Source organism: Geotrypetes seraphini, chromosome 10 (assembly GCF_902459505.1).
Source record: "Geotrypetes seraphini chromosome 10, aGeoSer1.1, whole genome shotgun sequence".
NCBI classification, from domain to species: Eukaryota; Metazoa; Chordata; class Amphibia; order Gymnophiona; family Dermophiidae; genus Geotrypetes; species Geotrypetes seraphini.
This window is the reverse complement of record NC_047093.1, coordinates 99,929,896-99,952,077: the sequence shown is the minus strand read 5'-3', so window position 1 is coordinate 99,952,077 and position 22,182 is coordinate 99,929,896. Positions and strand designations below refer to the sequence as shown.

General features: G+C 43.4%; 1 protein-coding gene across 8 annotated transcripts in view; it reads right to left on the bottom strand.

Moving 5' to 3' along the window:
* Positions 1-22,182, bottom strand: part of TRAF2 (TNF receptor associated factor 2) — a 217,247-nt gene that overhangs the window by 111,777 nt on the left and 83,288 nt on the right. For all 8 annotated transcript variants that reach the window (XM_033960745.1, XM_033960752.1, XM_033960751.1 and 5 more), the window contains 3 exons: positions 11,084-11,284; positions 7,760-7,838; positions 6,463-6,561 (listed from right to left, as the gene is read on the bottom strand). In XM_033960745.1, coding sequence (XP_033816636.1) covers positions 6,463-6,561; positions 7,760-7,838; positions 11,084-11,284 — 379 coding nt within the window. The remainder of the gene's footprint in view (positions 1-6,462; positions 6,562-7,759; positions 7,839-11,083; positions 11,285-22,182) is intronic.

Sequence of the window (22,182 nt, the reverse complement as noted above, 5' to 3'; positions counted from 1 at the left end):
TCTTTAACTCTGTCCTTGATAAGACAGTGGGACGAGGACTGACGGGACCGGGGCTCCGGAGTCAAGCAGCCTTCCCTCAGAGGTGCTAACTTCAGCTCTCCATTCTCCTCGGTGCTCTCTATGGTTACCCTGTGTCGTCTCTTCTCCTTAGGTTTCTTGAGTTTAGATGGGTAGAAAGGCTGTTGTGGAAGCTCTCGCTGCTGAAGGACCACTTAAAGAGATGCGGCGGGGGCGATGATGCAGCCACCAGCCCAGAGGGCAAAGCTCCATGTAGCAGCGGTGCCAGAACTCTGCTGCTGCCACCTGCTGTTCCCGCTGCCGTTTCCCTTTCAGTCCCTTTTCGTCAGTTTTCAGATCATGGAGAGGGGAGATTTGGGGGGGCAGGATGGAAGAAATAATGGATCTAATAACAGAGGAGAGGGAGAGAGATGGGGGAAGAGGGAGAGATGAACTTGGGGGAGATCATGGAAAGGGGAGACGGGGTAAGGGGAGATGGAAGAAATAATGAATCTAATAACAGAGGAGAGGAAGAGAGATGGTGCGCAATGGGATTTAGGGAGGGAAGGAACAAAAAGGGATAGAAGTTGGACACAAGGGATGGTGTGGGGGGATAAAGATACTACATAGGAGAGTAGTTGTGAAGAGAAAGGGAGAGCTGGTGGACCCTGAGGTGCTGGGGAGGGAGAGATGCTGAATGAAAGGGTAGTTAAGAAAAGGAGAGATGTGGATCTTGGGGGTGGTGGGGGTCTATCGCTGCAGCTGCGGGGATGGAGACAAAAAAAAGGAAAGATGCCAGACCTCTGGGGGAGGGAAGGGAAACGGAAGGGGAGGACCGAGATGAAAGATGGATGGTTAGCACGGAGAAAGAAGAAAACGACAAATGGGCAAGAGACTCTGGCAAGCAAGTTATAAGAAGACAACAGAGCATGGGACCAACATTATTTGAATAATGACCAGACAACAAAAGGTAGAAAAATAAATTTTATTGTACGTTTTGTGACTACTATGTGTCAAATCTGAAATGTGTATCCTGCCAGAGATGTATTAGACCACGAACGTGAGCTAAGATTTAATAGAGAGAAGAAAGTCTTCTTTGTTTATTTTGTTTACACCATAGCGCCAGTGTGGGTAGGAGAAGGCAAAGGTGAAGTGGCTATAAAATAAACCCACCAGGATATTTGAAAAAATAAAAAAATAAAAAAATAAAAACACACCAAAAAAACAAAACAAACCAACCAAAACAAAATACCCAACTGGGCAGGAAAATCAAATTGAAAAATCGATTCAGTACATAAGAACATAAGAACTGCCATCTCTGGATCAGACCCATGGTCCATCGAGTCCGGCGATCCGCACACGCGGAGGCCCAGTCAGGTATACACCTGATGTAGTTTTAATCACCCATATCCCTCTATGCCTCTCGTAAGGAGATGTGCATCTAATTTGCCTTTGAATCCTAGCACAGTGGATTCCTTAATAACCTCCTTTGGGAGAGCATTCCAGGCGTCTACCACTTGCTGCGTAAAGCAGAACTTCCTGACATTTGTCCTGGACTTGTCCCCCCCTTAGCTTCAAACCATGTCCTCTTGTCCGTGTCGCGTTGGACAGTGTAAATAATTTATTTTCCTGCTCTATTTTATCGATGCCTTTCAGCATTTTGAACGTCTCGATCATGTCCCCTCGCAGCCTCCTCTTCTCAAGGGAGAACAGTCCCAGTTTCTTGAGTCGTTCCTCATATTCCAAGTTCTCCATACCTCTTATTAGCTTCGTTGCTCGTCTCTGCAGTAGGCTGAATTGAATTAAAAAATTTTTTCCTGAATTAGGCAGCACTAGTGGCAATGTTAGTTATCAGTTTAATACATCACTCGGCTGTGTTAACCACTTTCACTGTGTTGACAAATTGTTCAGCAGTATGTAAGTTTGTATCTTGTCCACTGGCTTTGTCAATTATTCATCGGTAACACCAGGAGAATGGAACAGGAAATGTGATCCAGATCCAACCAAGTCTCTCAATGACATGCTTCAGTTTACGTGCTTGAAAACCAGGCAGTGGTTGGGCACTGATGTATTCAACAGCTTTGAAGCAATGTCCTGTTTGATACTGTCAGTGATTAAAGCATATTTGCTGAAAAGTGTGAACGGTACAACTTCTGTCAGGTACCATCGATGGTTAGATAAGCAACATGATGTCAGCGACTACATGATCGATTGATATGTAGTCATGCATGTCACAGAAAAAATTGTAGATCAAAAATGGGTGCTTCTTGTGATCTGCACATTCTCATATGTGTGTTTTCGTTGCTCTACCATCGATCTCAAATTAACTAAAATTCATGATTGGCTAAATGTGAATATGCTTTCAATAAGCATTTCTAAAACAAGTACCGTGCTTTTTATATGGAAAGAAAGTTTAGAGTTAATTACTCCAGTTTCCATCGACAATGTCCCTTTAAAATCAACTCCAACAACCAAAATATTAGGTGTTCTTATTGATAATAAACTTTCATTCTGTCCTCAAATCAGTGCGCTGGTCAAAAACTGTTTCTACAAACTTAGGATGATTAGATCTTTGGTCCCCCTCCTTGATGCAAAGTCTCTTAATATTTTAATTCATTCTCTCGTAATATCTAAAATTGATTATTGTAACTCATTATATAAAGGGTTGTGTCAAAGATATAAAACGTCTTCAATTTATACAAAACACAGCTATTAAAATTAATTTTGGGTTCTAAAAAAAATTTGATCACGTCACCCCTCCTCCTTGTTACAAAAAGCTCACTGATTTCAAATAATTTTTGCAACACCAATTTGGGAATTTTTTTCAGGATAATCATTCCAATGAGATCTCTCAGACCACGTATTGGGTGGTGGGGGTAGGCTGTTAAGAGGGTTCAAATCCTGGCATTCAGTGCTAAGATGTGGAAAGAGCAGATCGAGAGCTTGTAACACTTGGCACTCGGCATGCAGTGATCAGAGGACATCTAGTGTCCAATCACACTGACCAGACTACAACTGAGTATTCGGACATGGAAAAGCAGATTAATTAGCTGCTAAGCATAGAAACATAGAATACGACAGCACAAAAGGGCCGACAAGTCTGCCCAATCATGATCCCTTCCACCCTAGAGAAACTATCCTCTATCATACCTCTGTAGCGACCCCACATGTTTGTCCCATCGTCTCTTGAAGTCGAGCGTGCTACTAGCCTCGACTACCTGACGTAGAAGACCATTCCATCCATCACCCTCTCGGTAAAGAAGTATTTCCTGGTGTCCCCATGAAATCTTCCTCCCCTAAGTTTTAGCGGATGTCCTCTTGTCACCGTGGGACCCGTAAGAATAAAGATATCTTCCTCCTCCTCGATGCGGCCCGTTATGTACTTGAAAGTTTATCATGTCCCCCCTTTCTCTGCGCTCCTCGAATGAGTATAAGCACAGACTGCTCAGATGATCTTCATATGAAAGATCTTTAAGTCCTGAGACCATCCTTGTGGCCATTCTCTGAACTGACTCAATTCTCTTCACAACCTTTTGGTAATGTGGCCTCCAAAACTGGACGCAGTACTCCAGGTGCGGTCTCACCATGGATCTGTATAATGGCATTATAACTTCGGGCTTTCGGCAGATAAAGCTTCTTCTGATGCAGCCAAGCATTTGTCTAGCCTTTGCTGAGGCTTTCTCCACCTGATTTGCAGCCTTCATGTCTTCACGGATGATTACTCCCAAGTCCCTTTCTACTTCAGTTTTTGTTAAGTTTTCTCCATTTAGGGTGTATGTAGTCAAGGATTCCCGCTGCCAAGATGCATCACCTTACATTTTTTGGCATTAAAGTTTAGTTGCCAAGTACTGGACCATTGTTCTAGCAAAAGTAAGTCTTGTTCCATAGTGTTTTGCGCAGTTGCGCTGTTAGGTTCTGTTGCCCTTCCCACAATGTTGCACAGTTTAGCATAGTTGGCAAATAACGCAATTTTGCCTCAAAGTCCTTGAGTCAGATCCCTTACAAAAATATTAAATAGCATTGGGCCCAAGACCGAGCCCTGTGGCACTCCACTGGTCACTTTTGATGTTGTTGAGAGAGTACCATTTACCATCACCCTTTGAAATCTGCAGCTAAGCCAGTCTTCTACCCATGCAGTCAGCGTTCCTCCTAGTCCCATCGTGTTCATCTTGTTCAATAACTTGAGGTGTGGAACACTATCAAAAGCTTTACTAAAGTCCAAGTACACGATGTCAAGGGCCTCCCCCTCCATCCAGCTTTTTTGTTACCCAATCAAAGAAGCTTATCAGGTTGGATTGACAAGACCTTCCCTTCGTAAAACCATATATCTGCTAAAACTTTATACCCACCACATGAAAGTTATCTATTTATACCTCTGCAATACAGGCTCAGACTCAAGTTTTATTAAAAATTTGATATTCTGCCTATCTAATTTCTAAGCGGAGTACAAGTAAATTTGCCTTTTACAGTATACCTTCCCTCTGGAATGCGCTCCCTAGGGGCTACTGTATGGAACAGTGTTCCCAAATTTAAAGCAGTCTTGAAAACAACTTTTCTACTTAGCTTATGCTAGCCAATTTAACTGTTGATAGCCCACGGAAGTATGATCTTCAGGTCTCCCCTTCCCCCACCTTTTCTATTGCCTACCAAGCCAAGTCCTAAAGTTTCTTATATTTCCCTTATTCTATCTCTTTCCTATTTTTTCATTCCTTTCTTTTCCTCAAAGTGGTATATCAAGCCTCAAATGAAAACTGATGGCAGCAGTTCTATATTATACCCAGAGCAATCCTCTATCTAGTGAGTAGTGGCTCGTGGCCAGCAGGGGGTGCTGGTTATGGGACGGAAATGGGAATGGATGTTAGGATAAGTGCAGTATTTTTTGTGGAGTTTTTTTTCTACAAAAGGCCAGTTTTCGTATGATTCTGGGTAATTCTAGTTAGACAAACATCTGTGTCAGTTAAGGACCACGCCCAAATAGAAGCGTACGGAAAAACAGGTGAATAAAAATTTTAATATAATGTAGCTAAGGCCAGAGAAAAACACACTAAGGATTAATATAAGGAAAAGCATAATAATATCTGTGTATGTACTTTGCTGTTGAGCCAAATCATGGTGGAAATCAGGATTACATGGAATCCATTTTGGGTTCTTTGTGTTTACCAGTGACTAGTTTCTGTCTTCTTTGTCCTCTCTGAGTTTTTCCCGCTCCCAGCAGCGTGGGGTTAAGTAATACCACATGTACTGTAGACTGGCTAGGAAGATCACGTGTCCTAAACTAAGAGATAAAATGCATTAAGTATGAATGTGTGCAAGGGGCCCCGAATGAACGAAGGAATGATTGATATATGAGAGATATATGAAAGAATGGTGTGTACTTAATTTCTAATATTTTATATATTTTAAACCTGAATGTGATATGTGGTGATATAAATGGTTTATAAAAAGAACACTAAGGAAGAAATCCTACAGCAGCATCTGGAAGTAATTAGAGTCAGTCTCCAGCATAGGAAGGGGGGGCATTGGAAGCCCATGCTTATCACTGTGTGTAACATGAAGCTGTCAGCTTTCCTCTTCCAGACTAAAGTTACTGTCAATTTAGGGAGAGGTTGAGAATTTCTCAGCACCCTGTTAATAATTGTAGAATTCTTTTGAATATGTTAAGGTTAATTCAGAAATCAAAAGTAATTTTCTGAAACTTTGTCTAACTTTTAAATGTGGAGGAATGTTTCTTTGTCCAACTTTAAGACCACCCATAGGATTGTTATTGGTTGATTATGATGATGATGTCACGAAAAGCCAACAGCATATAATAGGAAATTTGGAGCTAGTAAAACGAGACCGTTGTGAGAAGGCCAGTATTTGGCACCTCTGACGATCTCCCATTAGCGCAACGTAAGCATTAATTATGCTGATGCTTTTGATCTAATAATGGAAAAATAGAAACAATAATTCAATAAATCTTGGTTATAATTTTTAAAACCTTGCACTGGTGTCATTTTGCATGTATAATTATTTTCAAACCTGAAGCTTTCACAAATGGCGTCAATGACCCTTGCTCAATAGCCACCTGGTAGACTTGCTAACTTTAGATCAAATCATTGCTAATTCTAATAATTGGAGTGCATTTCCTCAAAAGGAGGCTCCATAATTGGTGACTCTTATCACTGGCAGAGATCAAGAGAATCATCACTGGCTGGCTCCATAACATTTTTATGACAAGTTCCAAAAGGAACTATGGTCCCAAGGCCATCAGTTAGAAAATCACTGCTCTCATCAATTCAAAGCTAGAGATGACAATCTCCTTGGTTGTCTTGAACAAAGACCTATGCTAGCTTAGTTAGGGCCCTCTTCCCATCATGAATGTCAGATCCTTACTGATAAAGGCTCTGCAGAATCAGAATTAGAGGCAGCAATCTCAACCCAACCCTAGTTCTACTCAGGTCATGCAATGCGACATTTCTTTACCTCAAAGTCTTTAATTGTGCCTTTCCATACACAACCATTATTTGGACAGACAGCTGGGAGACTTTCGACTTCTCGACGGGCAGCATTATCTGGAAAAGCCTTAAAGGGAAAAACAGCAAATTTTTCCATTAATATGCTTGTAGCACCACCTTAACACAATAATGCAACTCCTTTTCTACTAAATAGAAAAGTATTCCCCTGTTGCAATACCAATGGTTCTAAAATTGGGTTCATCCTGACAAATAAGAAGCAACCTCTTCTTTTATTTATAATATTTAATACCAGTCCTGATTTCTTGTGTTCTCTAGTATAAAACTAAAGAACACAATATCAATTTTAAAGATCAAATTAATATCACATGTGTTTAAATATAACACCACATGGGATCCTTTTGTCTTTCCTTTTAATGGGGTCATCACTTTATAAGATTTATTTTTAAAATAGTTACCCACTTTGGCTCCTCTTACCTCCGGCTTTATGGGATAACTGGCACAGGAATTAGCCCTGGCTTTATGGAAGTATTAACACAGGAGATTAAGAGAACTCTTTACAAGGCTAAGTTTGATGGTTCAGCGCTGCTCTATAGGATATTCAGATTCAATTCCAAGGATGGGCTTTTGTTCTTTTGGCCAGTTAGGGCTAGAGTTAGTGAGCAAGGAGCATTCCTAGCCCTCTAAGGGAGAGAGCATCCCAGCCTTCATGTAAACATGACAATTACTGATTTGCCCACGAGTCTACTTCTGTCAGGTTCCAAAGGAGACTATTATCCATCTCGCAGGCAGAAGGACTGCCAACACAATGTACTGTCAAATGTATCTTTATTGTAAACCGCTTCGAACTTCACGGTATAGCGGTATATAAGAAATAAATTATTATTATGAAGTGTAACAGAAACTGTATAAGCTTTTATAGTATCATGAGTCTTTACCCCAGTTCCAATTAAGAATGAAAGTCCAAATAATGAGGAGAGAAGCCAGTAAGCAAAACATCCATTCTTCAAGAAATTCCTGAAACAGCCCTAACTTCAAACTTACCGTCCTTCCCCCCCCTCCCTCTTCCCGCCACACAGAAACTACATAACCTACTCTTTACCTCTCTAGAAAGGACAAATGTTCTTCCATTGTAACCCTCCGTTTTTTATCTCTTTTGTAATCCGCCTTGAACCGCAAGGTAATGGCGGAATAGAAATCTCTAATGTAATGTAATGTTTATCCTCATGCAAAACTAGAAATTGAATTAAGATAAAGATTTACCTCTGCTTTAAGATCAGGAAAACAAAGGATTTATCTTTACTTACGGAGCTGATTTCTAAAATAGAAATTCCTTCTTCATATATCTCTTCCTGGAGACATGCAGCACACTTCTGGGGACCAGAGCTTGAGAGGGAGAAAAAAAAAAGGGACATATCAGGAGGGTAAGCTATGTTCTCTTAATACCATTCCAACACCTTCTAAACTGTCCTCCAGAGCCAAAGCATCAAAATTAGAAATGTAGGTAGAACTACCAAAGTTATGTGTTATACCAAGACAAGTCTGTCACATTTTATTCATACAATACAACCTTTAAATGCATTTGGTTAAACCAAACAAGATGTGCTTCTCTATTTAAAAAAGTCGGCATGCCAAGAAACCATTTTACAGAATTGATTTCCTATGATTATATCAATGCAAGTGTCATACATTCCATGACACAGGTTCTGCAAAGTAAAAATGTGCAATGATTTTTAAGTATATATGCCAAATCCTAAAGCTCAGTTTGTATCAAATATACCAGCCTGGTAGCTTAACACTACTAGTTTACAAGCTAGACAAGACAATGAGTGTTTGGGTTAAAATTAATGGAAGAAAACTAGATCTTAAAACATAAACATGGAACTTATTGTGGGAGAAAATAGTAAAAGCAGTTAACATGGCTGGATGTAAAATTAAAAAATTAAAAAAAAAAAATTTGGACAAATTCCTGGAGGAAAAGTCTATAAGTCATTATTAAAATAACCCCAGTAATAAAAACATAAAGAGTTGCCATACTGGATCAGACTAAAGATCCATCAAGCCCAGTATCCTGTTTCCAACAGTAGCCAACCCAGGTCATAAGCACCTAGCAAGACTCCAAGGAGAAAACCAGACTGTATGCAACTTATTCTATAAATAAGCAATGGATTTCTCTAAGCCATCTTAATAATGACTTACAGTCTTCTCTTTTAGGAAACTGTTTTTAAACCCTGCTAAGCTAACCACTTTTACTACATTTTCCAGCAATTCCAGAGTTTAAATTACCCGTTGAGTGAAGAAATATTTTCTCTGGTTCATTTTAAATCTACAACTTATTGTTTTATCGCATGCCACCTAGTCCTAGTATTTTGGAAAGCGTAAACAAGCAATTCAGAACTACTCATTCTACTCAATGACTTTTTCTGGGTCTAAGTACTATGAATCACAAGAATTCACAGGAGCCAGTCAAAAAGTCACTCTGCGCCAAGCAGGAGTGCCGCCAAGGCACGCTTGTGCTCGTTGCCGCTGAACAGCAAAAGGAAACGCATTCCGTGGCTGCAGCCACCCACTAGGCTAGCAGCAAAGTAGGAGGGCAGGGAAGGAGGCTGGGTGCAGAGTCTGACAGGGGGGAGGGAAGAGGACTGGATGCAGAGCCTGACAGGGGGGAGGGAAGAGGACTGGATGCAGAGCCTGACAGGGGAGGGGAGGGGAGGGGAGGGGAGGAGGGGGCTGGGTGCACAGCCTGACATGGGGGAGGGAAGGAAAGGGGCTGGGTGCACAGCCTGGCAGGGAGAGGCTGGGTGCAGGGGGTAAGGAGTTGGGAAGGCAGGGAGGACAAATGCTCAGGGGGTTGGGAAGACACATACGGCACATACTGGGAGAGGGTTGGGAAGAACAAATGCACGGACGGGGTGGGGGGGGGTTAGGAAAGGAGGAAAAAAAAAAAAGAAGAGATGCTGCACAGGTGGAGTAGTGGGAAGGGAGAGAAAAAAATCCTGCCATGGGGAAGGGAAAAGGAACGGAGAATTGATGGACATAGGTGTGTGACATGAGAGGGAAAGAGAGATGATGTATATGGGGAAATGAAGAAAGAGGAAGAATTGTTTTCAGAGATTAGGAAAGCTGGAGAAATGGGCAACACTATAATAATAGTTGATTTTAAGTACCCCAACATTGACTGGTTAAATGTTACATCGGGGAGTGCTAGGGAGGTAAAATTCCTAGATGTCACAAATGACTGCTTCTTGGAGCAACTGGTCTAGGAACCGACATGAGGGTATTGCTAGTTTAGATTTGGTCCTTAGTGGAATGCAAGACATAGTACAGGAGTTAACTGTGTTGGGTCTGCTGGGAAACAGTGATCATAACATGATCAAATTTGAGCTGATACCAGGAGTGACATCACAAAAGAAATATACTGTAGGGGCATTTAATTTTCAAAATGATAAAATGAAGAAAATGATTAAAAAGAAGCTAAAAGGATCAGTTGCAAAGATTAGGACTGTAAACCAGCATAGATGTTATTTAAAAATACCATTGTGGAAGCCCAGACCAGATGCATTCCATGTATCAGCAAAGGTGGAAAGAAGAGGAAACGAGAACCAGCGTGGTTAAAAGGTGAAGTGAAAGAGGCTATTAGAGCCAAAAAAATCATCCTTTAAAGAATGGAAAAAAGAAGATCTGAATGAAGAAAATAGGAAGAAACAAGAGCACTGGCAAGTTAGATGCAAAGCATTGATAAAGACAGCTAAGAAATATGAAGAGCTGTGAGAATATGCTGCCTGCTTGTCCTGAGATAACTTAATGATCCTCGGGCACAAGAAATACTGTGAACATGGCAAAATGTCAAATATCTTTTCAATTGTATTCAATCCACATTTTAGTGGATGTTCCCGTGCCAAAATGATCTCTTTACTTAGAGGAGAACCCACTAACTTCTCTCAGTCCAGTGCTGACTCATACCAGGGCTATGCCATCAAGCTAGACTATATAGTAATAGACATCTGGGAAATCCCCACTCTTCTTTCTGTGGGATTTTTAGATCCACAAATTCCTTCTTTGTTATTCAGAAAGCTCATGCTCCCTTTTCTTTTGTTGATGAGGGACAATGAGTTTCTGATTCCTAAGCAGTGATGATAACACCCTGGAAAATTTTCACATTCTCACTGTGCTTACTCCAGCATGCATTAACATGATAGCCTAGTTAAATGTTCAAAGAAACCAAAACAGACAGCTGGTGATAGGTTTAGACTCAAAGCCTGTTTAAAAGTGTAGGTTATGTTAAGAAGCTCTCTCAAATCAAATTCCTTTTAAACATATATCTCTAAAATATTTACTAAACAAGTTTCCTTGATAAATGGCATCTCAAACCTGCTTACTAAATACAATTGATATTCAGGGAAATGTATGCAGAATGGAATACAGGAGTACCAGCCATTTACCCAACAGAACCAGATTACAGTCCAAAACATACAATTATCTTACAAAGAAAGAGAGCAAGCAGCAATATCAGGAGGCAGAACATAATCAATCACTCGGACCACAGTGTTGCTGTGCTTTAGGTCCTCTGGTAATAGTAGGTGCAGGAGGTCTAAACATTCTGCAGAAGGGATAGACTCGGAGATAATTACCTTATGATTGTCTTTAAGCAATATGAGCAATACCGATGGCCACACTGAGCTTGAAATGGTCGCCTTAGTATATTCTTGCAGTGGGAGCAAAGATATTTCCCTTCGAGTTTTGCTCCCAGGATATCTTTTGGAAAGCCAGGCTGATTTGTCTCCAAAGACCCAGGCAGAGGACAGACCGTTGCGGCCATGTGAACCAAGACCCTTGCAAAAAAAAAAAAAAAAAAAGGAGCTTAAGTTAAATCATATCAGGCTAGGGCTGCTTTACCACAGTCCAGAAACAGATGTAACCACACTAATCTAGTGTATCACGCCTAGGTCATGCTGCCTTAAGTCCTATAATGCACTGTACATCATGTTTTAGCAGCAATTCTATTAATTCACTCACCAAAGTCAGAGGTCAGACTAACCAGTCTCCAAATCCAGTCTCCTCACTGTCTTCCATGAAGAGGAAAACTAGAGGCTTGATGATCAAACAGTCAACAAATGCCTCTTCTGAAAAACTTGTTATTATTATGAATCAGTCTTAAAGAACAAAAAAAAGTCCAATTGATATATTTTGTACAGAACACTGGATACCAACTATGTGTGTGATCCTCTCTTAAGCCCTGATGCTCAAAAGCTTTCCGTGTCAGTTAAAGACTCGTTAAAGCACTATTACTGGTATGGAAACAAAGTTTGATGCACAAAAGTGTTCTCTGTGGCTGCTACTGATCCTCATAGCAGCTACCAAGAACCCTATCCAAATGCATTAGAAGGAGCTCATTAGTATTCTAAAGAGCTTTCCTTATGATGCACTAAGGGAACACCCCCGCCTTTTAAGGGGAAATTTTCCAACAGATCTGGAGCTGAAGGTAGCTGTTGCCCATGTATTGTGCGTTCACACAACAAACGCATATGTTCCTCTAAAAAAGGAAATAAAACTGCCTGCAGCCAGCCACCCTTCTCCTTCTCTCTTCCCAGCTGCTGGCTCAGCTGATTCGCAGGTTCTCCTGCCAGCGCCAGGGCCCTGATCAGCCAATTGCAGCCCTCAGAGCCGGTAAGGAAAGCCACAAATCAGCTGAGCAAGCAGCCACCGCTTTCCCCTCTGCTGGCTCTCAGCTGATGGCAGCTCTGGAGCCACCATCAGCTGGGCAGAGGGAAGGAGAATGGTAGCTGCAGGCAGGCAGGCAGGAGGAACTGTGCATAGCGATTGCCCTGCCAGGCACAGTTCCTCCCCTCTTTAACCGGCTACTCTGCACAAATAGCATGCATATGATTTGCATGCTATTTGTGCAAGCATAGCCCAGTAAAAATAAATTGCTCCAAACTGGTATTTTTTACTAGGTTGGTGGAGCTTTGTGCATCCTGCCCTTAGTGTCTAACAGACTAGGACAGTTTCTCAACACGCAATACACATACCCTTAGGGATACGTGCCACCAAGGATATTGCCTGCCTGCCCGCCTCACATGCCTCTGGGGATCCCTCCTTCCTACCCACCCCCCTCCATCAAAGCCAACCCAACTCCAGCCCCCACTCCTCTCAGCTGGAGCCAACCTCTCCCCAGTTCCCGATTCCCCCACCTACCAGCTTCTCGCCACTGTATTTTTATAACTTCGGGCAGCCACCAGTGCAACAAAACTAGCCTCCCGCCGTCTGTCTGCCTGCCCTGGAAGTGTTCTTTCTGCAGCCTACGCAGAATACTGCAGAAAGAACACTTCTGGGGAACTGGAAGACGGCGGGAGGCATGCTTCGTTCCGTTCCAGATTCCCCCACCTACCAGCTCCCCACCGCTGTATTTTAAAATCTTTCGGCAGCCGGGAGTTGCAACGAAGCCAGCCACCCACCGTATGCCTGCCTCGAAGTATTCTTTCTGCAGCAGGTAGGTAGGCAGGCAGACGGCAGGAGGCTGGCTTTGTTGCGCCTCCGGCTGCCCTAAGATTTTAAAATACAGCAGTCGGGAGACGATAGGTGGGGGAATCTTGAACTGGGGAGAGGTAAGATTCAGTTGAGAGGAGTGGGGGCTGGAGTTGGAGGGAAGGACAGATACTGCACGGGCTGTGGATTAGGAAGGGAGGGAAAGAGATGCTGCTGGTGGGTGAGGGAATAGGAAAAGAGAATTGTTGGATATAGGTGTGGAGTGATAGGGAAAGACATGGTGCACATGGGGAAAGGAAGAAAGAGGAAAATTGGGCACAGAGAGGAGAAAGGTAGAGATGCATGGGGGAGAGAAGGATGAAAGGGAGAAATGTTGGATATATTGTGGAGAGGGAACAGAAGGACAGATTGAAGGGGATTTAAGGTGGAGAAATATTGGACATAGTGATAGAGGGAGAGATGTGGCATGGTGCTGGAGAGGGGTGATAGAAGGAGAAATGGGCACGGGGCTGAGGCTGTTGGGCATGGTGAAAAATGCTGCACATTCTCCAGGGAATGAGAGAGGGAGAAAGGTTGGATGTGGCAGTAGAGGAGTGGGAGAGATGCTTGGATCTCTCAAGACAGATACAGTGAGAAAGAGGAAGACATGTTGCCAATAGGGGTGGAGAATAGAGGAAGAAAAGTTGGATTCATGGAGGGACAGAGAGAGATGTTGATTGGGGAACAGAATTAGGTCCAGAGGAGATGAAGCATGCAGGAGGCAGAAAGAAAGAAAGAAATATTGGATGCACAGTCAGAAGGAAGTATAATCGGAGGCTCATGAAATCATCAGACAACAAAGGTAGGAAAACCAATAGGAGGAAATTTTTTTTCACTCAGAGAATAGTTAAGCTCTTTAACACGTTGCCAGAAGATGTGGTAAGAGCAGATAGAATAGCTGGTTTTAAGAAAGGTTTGGACAAGTTCCCGGAGGAAAAGTCCATAGTTTGTTATTAAAAAGACATGGGAGAAGCCATTGCTTGCCTTATATTGGTAGCATGGAATATTGCTACACCTTGGGTTTTGGCCAGGTACTAATGACCTGGATTGGCCACCGTGAGACCGGGCTACTGGGCTTGATGGACCATTGGTCTGACCCAGTAAGGTTATTCTTATGTGTCTGTTTTGAGACTTTATATCTGCTGTCTATATTTTGCACTACATTTGTCTATTTTTCTATAGTTGTTACTGAGGTGACATTGCATATTTTAAAATCATCTGCCTTGACCTCTTTGACCCCCCCCAAATATAAATGATAATTAACATTTTCTCTGCGTACCGTGTGCTTTGTGGGTTTTTTTAAATTTTGTGGTTACCATTATATATTAAGATTATGGATGGAAGAAATTGCATTACAATTAGTACTATTATTATGGGGGTGGGGTCTTGGCAGAGCCTGGGCGACGGTACTCGTTTGATATTTGTTAGACTTAATGGGTACTTGGCTTGAACAAGTAGAGAAACACTGTGCTAGGAGAGAGGATCTCACACACAGTTGGTATCCAATGTTCTTTAGTGTCAAAACAATTTTTATTTGCATTGAAGAAGTGCCATACACAATGACAAAGCTGAAACAAAAACAATCCTCCCAAACCCCAACCCCCCCCCCCCAACAGCCCCCCCTCTCAACAACAATCTACAAAGAAAGAAAGAAGGGCCCGCAGGCCAATCACAACCAACAACTAGAAAAGTGCCCGGGAATCTGGACTCTGATAATCCCCGGGCCTCATAAACTGCACCCCCCCCATAGGCTCCTAGAGCCGAAAATAACCCCTCCCAACCCCCCGGTTCCTCCCCCCACCAACATCCACTTCCAGAAGAGGAGAAATAAAATTTAAAAAAAAAAAAAAGAAGAATAAATATACCACCCAACATCAACAACAAACCCGAAGAGCTACGAACAGCGTAACTCATTCAAGAGCAGACTGCGCCCCCTGGGATGGAGGAGCTGAAGATAGGGATCCCAGAGCCGCAAATATCTCTGCCCCCCTTCCTAGAACCCTTTGCATCTCTGGCTTCCCAACAGGCCAATTGATGCACATCACCCCTCCAAAGCCAAAACCCTGGAGGCTCAGGAGAAATCCAAAATTTCAAAATACCCTTCCGAGCCACCAAGGCTAGCTTCCAGCATAACAATTTACGCATTCCACCCATCGACCCATAAGCCCCAGCTAAATCCAACACCAGCTGATCCGGCGTGCCCTCCAATGCTAAACCCAGCCCAGTACGCATAAACTGTAAAATCTCCCACCAATAGGATTGTATGACCGGGCACCACCAGAACATATGGCCAAAGGTCCCGTCTCCCAACCCACATTTAGTACACAGCTTAGACCCAGCACCCCCACAATAATAATACTGCTGAGGCGTAAGATAAGCCCTAAAAACCACCCGATAGTAGCATTCCTGCAGGGGCCCAATGTTCTTTATAAAACAGGGGATGACAATTTAAAAGGTATTGCTCCCATGTAAATGTATTGGGGGTCCATCTCTCTTCCTTCACCCCCCCCCCCAAGGAATTTCACTTCTATAGCGCAGCAACAAATTACAGACCAAAACACAATTATCTTACTACAATAGAAAATTAACAAATGGCAACATTTCCTATTTGGAGGATCAGATCAGATCATCTCCTCCCTTCCTGACAGCTCCCAGTTTGTGCTTCGCCCCACCCTCCACTGCCAGCCCACTAGCTGGATCCTACCTATGAGCTAGTTAGGTGGAAGAGAGCAGGACAGACTCACTCATAGAAGGAAAGAGGCTGCAGATAGAGATTTTAAACTAAAAAAAAGCAAAGTGTCCAGATGTATTATCCATCTTTCTACCTTCTGGACATAAATATACAATTCTGTTGACTTCTGAAAAAACGGACAGTTAGCAATCCTAATAGAGTCCTGAGCACATCTTACTGGGGGCCCAGAGTATGTGCAAAGTCTGACAATAGCTTAATCTGGCCCTGCAGTGTCTATGACAAAACACAATTACTTACCGTAACAGGTGTTATCCAGGGACAGCAGGCATATATTCTCACATGTGGGTGGCGTCATCCACAGAGTCCTGGTAAAGACAGCTTTAAAAATGCATCACCACGTTAACTTGAGAAAGTTCGCAAACTGCCCACACAGCTCAAGTGCAAGTGACTTCCCGCCCTACGTAGGCGCATGGCTCCTCAGTTCAGTAAGCCAGCTAAAAAGCCAACCAGGGTAGATGGGTGGGTTGTGAGAATATCCTCCTGCTGTCCCTGGATAACACCTGTTATGGTAAGTAACTGTGCTTTATCCCAGGAGAAGCAGGTAGCATATTCTCACATGTGGGTGACTGCCAAGCTAACCAGAATAGTATGGTGGGAGTATTGGCTTTGCTTTAGGAAAATAAAATTTTGTAATACTGTTTGGCCAAAGTGCCCATCCCATCTGGAAAACGTTTCCAGACAATAATGAGAGGTGAATGTATGAACCGAGGACCAAGTAGCAGCTCTGCATATTTAATCAATAGGAGTACAGCAGAGAAAAGCTACTGAAGCTGCCATAGCTTGAACCTCATAGGCTGTGACCCGACTCTCCAGTTGTAGCCTAGCCTGAGCATAACAGAACGAGATGCAATTGAAAAGAGACAAAAAGCTGGGAGGAGATGATCTATGTGATTTAGTCCTTTGCAAATAGAAAGCCAATGTTCGTTTGCAGTCCAGAGTATGAAGAGCTGTTTCTCCAGGATGAGAATGAAGCTTGAGAAAAAATACTGGAAGCACAATTGATTGAGATGAAATTCAGTTAAGACCTTTGGATGAGTGAAGAGAATCCTTGTCATGGTGGAACACTGTAAATGGTGGATCTGCCACTAATGCTTGAAGTTCACTCACTCTTCTGGCAGAATTAAGAGAGATGAGAAAAACAACTTTCCAGTTAAGATACTTGAGATGAATCTAGACATTGGTTCAAATGGAGGCTTCATTAACCTGGCAAGAACCACATTGAGATCCCAGATCACTGGAGGTGGCTTGAGAGGTGAGTTGACATTGAAGAAAAAATGCTTGAGTACCTGAATAAATTCATGTAAAACCGTTCTGAGTTCACCTAGGAGAACGGTATAGAAAATTGAATAAATAAATAAAATAAAAGTCCTTTCATGAACTGAGAGATCAGAGGATGAGCAGTGAGAGGTTTACCATACACTGGCTGATGAAAGGCAGTGATAGCACTGGGATGGACTCTAACAGATGTGGATTTGAGTTCAGAGTCATACAAATGAAGAGATAATCCAAAATTAAGGAAACAGAGACAGATCTCGGATCCTGGTAATGAAGCAAATACCAAGTAGAAAAACATGTCCACTTTTGCTGATAACACTGCTGAGTGGCTAGTTTTCTGGAAGCTTCTAGGATAAGTCTGACAGGTTGAGAGAGGTGAAGATCAGCCCAGGAGATACCAAGATGTCAGGTGTAAAGACTGAAGGTTGGGATGTAGAAGAGAACCGTGGCTCTGTGTAAGAAAAGATCGGCAGAGGTATTGGCTCCTCGATACTGAGTTGAAGTAGAAGGGAGAACCATGTTTGTCTGGGCCACCGAGGAGCTATCAGAATCATGGTGGCAGACTCCTGCTTGAGCTTGACAAGCATCTTGAAAACAAGAGGAATGGGTGAAAATGCATTTTAAAAAACTTGTTTGTCCAATCTAGGAAAAAAGCGTCCGCCTCCAGGCGTTGAGACTATAGCCTGGAACAAAAGTGGGGTAACTTGCAATTGTGAGGAGATGCAAACAGATCTACTTGAGGAGTCCCCCATTGAGAAAAAATGGGATGGAGAGCTGCTGAGCTCAGTGTCCATTCGTGAGGTTGAAGAATGCAGCACAGATTGTCTGCCAGAGGATGTTTAATGTCCATAGTCTCCAAGTATTCAGGAGTATATTTTGAGTCTACCTCTAGCTTAAGAGACATATCTTTACCCAATTGCCTATTAAAGTAGGTAAAGTAAAGTGTCTCTGTAGATGACAACTCTCTAGGAGGAGACCATGGAGATTGTGGTTCAGGAGAGTCATAGGCCTCTGTAGTTGATGGAGAAGCCTCAATATGGTGTCTTGACAAACTGGACCGATGACTGGAGGCACGATGCTTCAATGCATGTCTGGACAATAACCGATGCCAGGAACCATGCATTGATGATACAGTGCTGGTACCAGCATCTCTGGTGGTGTTACGCTCAGGCTGGGCCAGTACTGGCGGAGTCAATGTTGGGTTAAATATTTTAAATATATCCCCATACTCCGCATGAAAGAAAGCATCAAACTGCTCTCTTAAAGATGGCACTGGTACCTGCCATCTTTTATTCTGAAAAGGATGACTTAGACGACAATGCACCTCTGGATTTGGAAATGAGTCATATAAGGGGTTTTCACTTGGCCGGCATGACTGGACTCAATTCCTTAGTGGCCTGCGACCCTGGGAAGCTGGTGACTTCTTCGCTGGCTTACCAGAAGAAGCAAGAGGCTGCAACGCCGGGGTCGATTGGGTGCATTGGAGGATGTCAGTGCCTTCGATGCCAATGACTTGGATGTTGAGGGATGCAAAGATTCCTCTTCCATGCCAGCACAGAACAATTGCTGTTGTTGAAGGCGGCAGCCTTTTATGGTGTATTTCTTAAGAGTAGAACAATGCGCACAAGTGTCAATACAATATTCTGGCCCGAGGCACTGGATGCAGCAGCTGTGAGAGTCGGTGGCGGAAATTGTCCTCTGGCACCTGCCTCACTTTTTAAACCCTCTTAACAAATGGGACATCAACGAAAAAACTGCCTCAGGCAAATCAAAAGTGAAAGACAGAAGCGAGAATGGAGGCCCCAACGTCTAAGCACCCGAAGGCAAAAAAGAGAAAAAAAATTTAAAACACAATATTTTTTTTTTTATTGGACGAAGCAGGTATATATAAAAAAAAAAAAGAAGTATTAAATGAAAGTGCGAGCGAGAAGGCAAGGCAAAAAAAAAAAAAAACTTTCAAAAATGTGATTTCTTAGCTCCACGGAAAACTAAGAACCGAGGAGCCGCACACCTACGTCAGGCAGGAAGGCACTCGCACATGCGCAGTGAGGGCAGTTTGCGAACTTTCTCAAGTTCTTAAAGTGGTGATGCACTTTTAAAGCTGTCCATACCGGGGCTACGTGGATGACGTCACCCACATGTGAGAATATGCTGCCTGCTGGTCCTGGGATAATAGATATTACTTGGCAACGCACATAGCAACCAATAAAACTTCATTGTAAAACGCTTGGATCCTTTTTGGCTATATACGCGGTATATAAAATTTTTTTGTTGTTTTTTTTTAATTCTTTATTCATTTTCAATAAGTGCAATACAAATTAAATACATTTTATATTTAAGACATCACTTAATACTCTTTCAATAAACAAATCAATCTATATCCCTCCCCCCACCCTATCCCATAACTATTATAAATTCTTTATTTAATAATCAAATCTTCAAAAAGCTCATCATGATATACATTTCATATCCATAAGAGATAATAAGCACTAATAAATAAACCAATACATTAATTTTACAAGAATTCAGAGAATCATTTAAAAATAAATCCACCTTCCCCCTGGATGTGCACATAATATATCAATAAAAATCAAATCTACAATAGCTCAACAAAAGATGTCAATGGACCCCATATTAGCTTGAAAATTTTTATATTCCCTAACGATTCTGCAATCATTTTTTTATATCTGTATATCAAGCATAAATTTGCCCACCAGAATGTAAAGTTAAGACAGTCCCAATTTTTTCAGTTACGCATGATCAACTGTACAGCAGTACCTGTCATAATTAGGAACAGTCGACCTTTATATTTATCTAACGGATCCCTGATATGCAACACAGTTCCACAAATAACTACTTCATAAGATAAAGGGATTTTAGATTCTAAGATATTAATATGTCAACAAATCGACTTCCAAAAAATCAGTATCCTAGGACAATAAAATAGTAAATGATCCAAACAAACAATAAAATTAACAATAAAAAATGAAGTAAAGTGTCCTATGCTGTCTGTGAGAACATAGGAACCAACTTTTGAAAATGATTGGGATCCTTAAGAAAACCATAAAACAACTGAGAATTATTCAGAATGCTGCAGTCTCAAGAAATCGGATCATGTAAGCCTGTATTACAAAAAACTACACTGGCTGCCCCTGGAAGCAAGGGTTATTTTTAAGTTCGCTTGCCTTTGCTTCAAAACCATAACAGGTCCATCCCCAATCTATCCCATCATTTTGAATTTCCAGGCACAACTTGTACACATATGTCCAGATTCTGTAAACTGCGTCCCGATTGTAGGCAGCTGTAGGCCTCCTACAGTTGTCTAATCAGCCAATCGGGATGCACGTTTTTTGCTTTTTTTTTTATGCTCCCCAGGCAGGCTGCCTATATTTAAGGCGTCTCTGGGAGCCTAGGAGACCCACAAGCCTACCTAACGCTAGGAGGTAGCTTTGGGCAAACCTAGGCGGCCCTACACATCTCCCTAGTAGAGCGGGAGATGCTTACAATGTAGGCCAAAAAAATGCTGGCCTCCATTTTAAGTAGACGCAGCCGCTATTCTTATTGCAGCAAGGGATCTCCCTGATGCGATTAGTATAGCGGCCGCAGCCGACAGTTTCTGCCCGTCCTGAACGATTGCTGGCAGAAGGTTTCTCAACCCCTCCTACAGGACACACATCCCCATGATGATTGCTGGCAAGAGGGTGTTCAACCCCTCCTGCCGGACACATACACCCCCAATGATTTCCGGCAAGAGGGTGCTCAATCCCTCCTGTCGGACACATACACCCCCGATGATTGCCGGCAAGATGGTGCTCAACCCCTCCTGCCGGACACATACACCCCCGATGATTGCCGGCAAGAGGGTGCTCAACCTCTCCTGCCGGACCCACCCCCCATGATTGCCGGCAGGAGAGTGCTCAACCCCTCCTGCCAGACCCACCCCCCGATGATTGACGGCAGGAGGGTGCTCAACCCCTCCTGCCAGACCCACCCCCCTGATGACTGCTGGCAGGAGAGTGCTCAACCCCTCTGCTGGACCCCCCACCACCCAATGATTGCTGGTTGAGCACCCTCCTGCCGGACCCCCACTCCCCGATGATTGGTGGCAGAAGGGTGCTCAATCCCTCCCTCCACTCCCCGATCACTGGAAGGAGGGTGCTTAACACCTCATGCCGGACCTCTCATGATCCGCCAGAAAAAGAGAGCCCAACTCCTCCTGCCTGACCCCCCAACTCCCCTCCCCCCGGGTTTATCTTGAAAGGTGGTTGGACGTACGAGTACTCCCACCGTCTGTCCGGCAAGCCCGCCTCAGTCCAAATGAGGCAGGCCCGCCCTTCTCCAGCCCATCACACACTATCCTAAGGCCTGATTGGCGAAGGCACCTAAGGTCCCATAGGCAGGGCCTTAGGCACCTGGGCCAATCAAGCCTTAGGATGGTGTGAGATGGGCCGGAGAGAAGCAGGCCCGCCTTATTTGGACAGAGGTGGGCCTGCCTGCCGGTGGGAAAACCCGTCCGTCCAGCCACCTTTCAAGGTAAACCTGGGGGGAGGTGGGTTGGGGGTTTCTGGGGAGGGGTCCAGCAGGAGAGGTTGGGCACCCACCTGCCAGCGATCATCAGTGGGGGGTCCTGCAGAAGGGGTTGAGCACCCTCCTTCCAGCGATCATCAGGGGGGTCCAGCAGGAGAGGTTGAGCACCCTCCTGCCGGCGATCATCGGGGGGCGGGTGGGGGGCCTACTGCCAGGAAGGGTTGGGCACCCTCCTGCCGGCGATCGGAAGGGGGGGGCCTACCGGTAGAAGGGATTGGGCATCTCTCCTGCCTCGTCTCTTCAGGGGGAGGGAGGGGAAGACTGGCAGCTGCAGCCGCTATAATAATTGCGGCAGGGAGATCCCTGCTGACATTGCAATAAAAGAGAGCGTTGTGCATATTTTGCTCTTAAATATGCTTGATAGACCACAGATTTAGGATAACCTCTCCGATAGAATCTTTGTTTCATCATACGGGCCTGGTTTTTATATTCATCAAAAGAATAGCAAATTCTACGTAGCCTTAAAAATTGGCTTTTGGTAAACTGGCTTTTAACTTATGAGGATGGAACTATGATACCTAAGCAGGCTATTTCTATCTGTTGGCTTTTGATAGATAGTAGTAAACAATTGGCACAGCACTCTCTTTATTG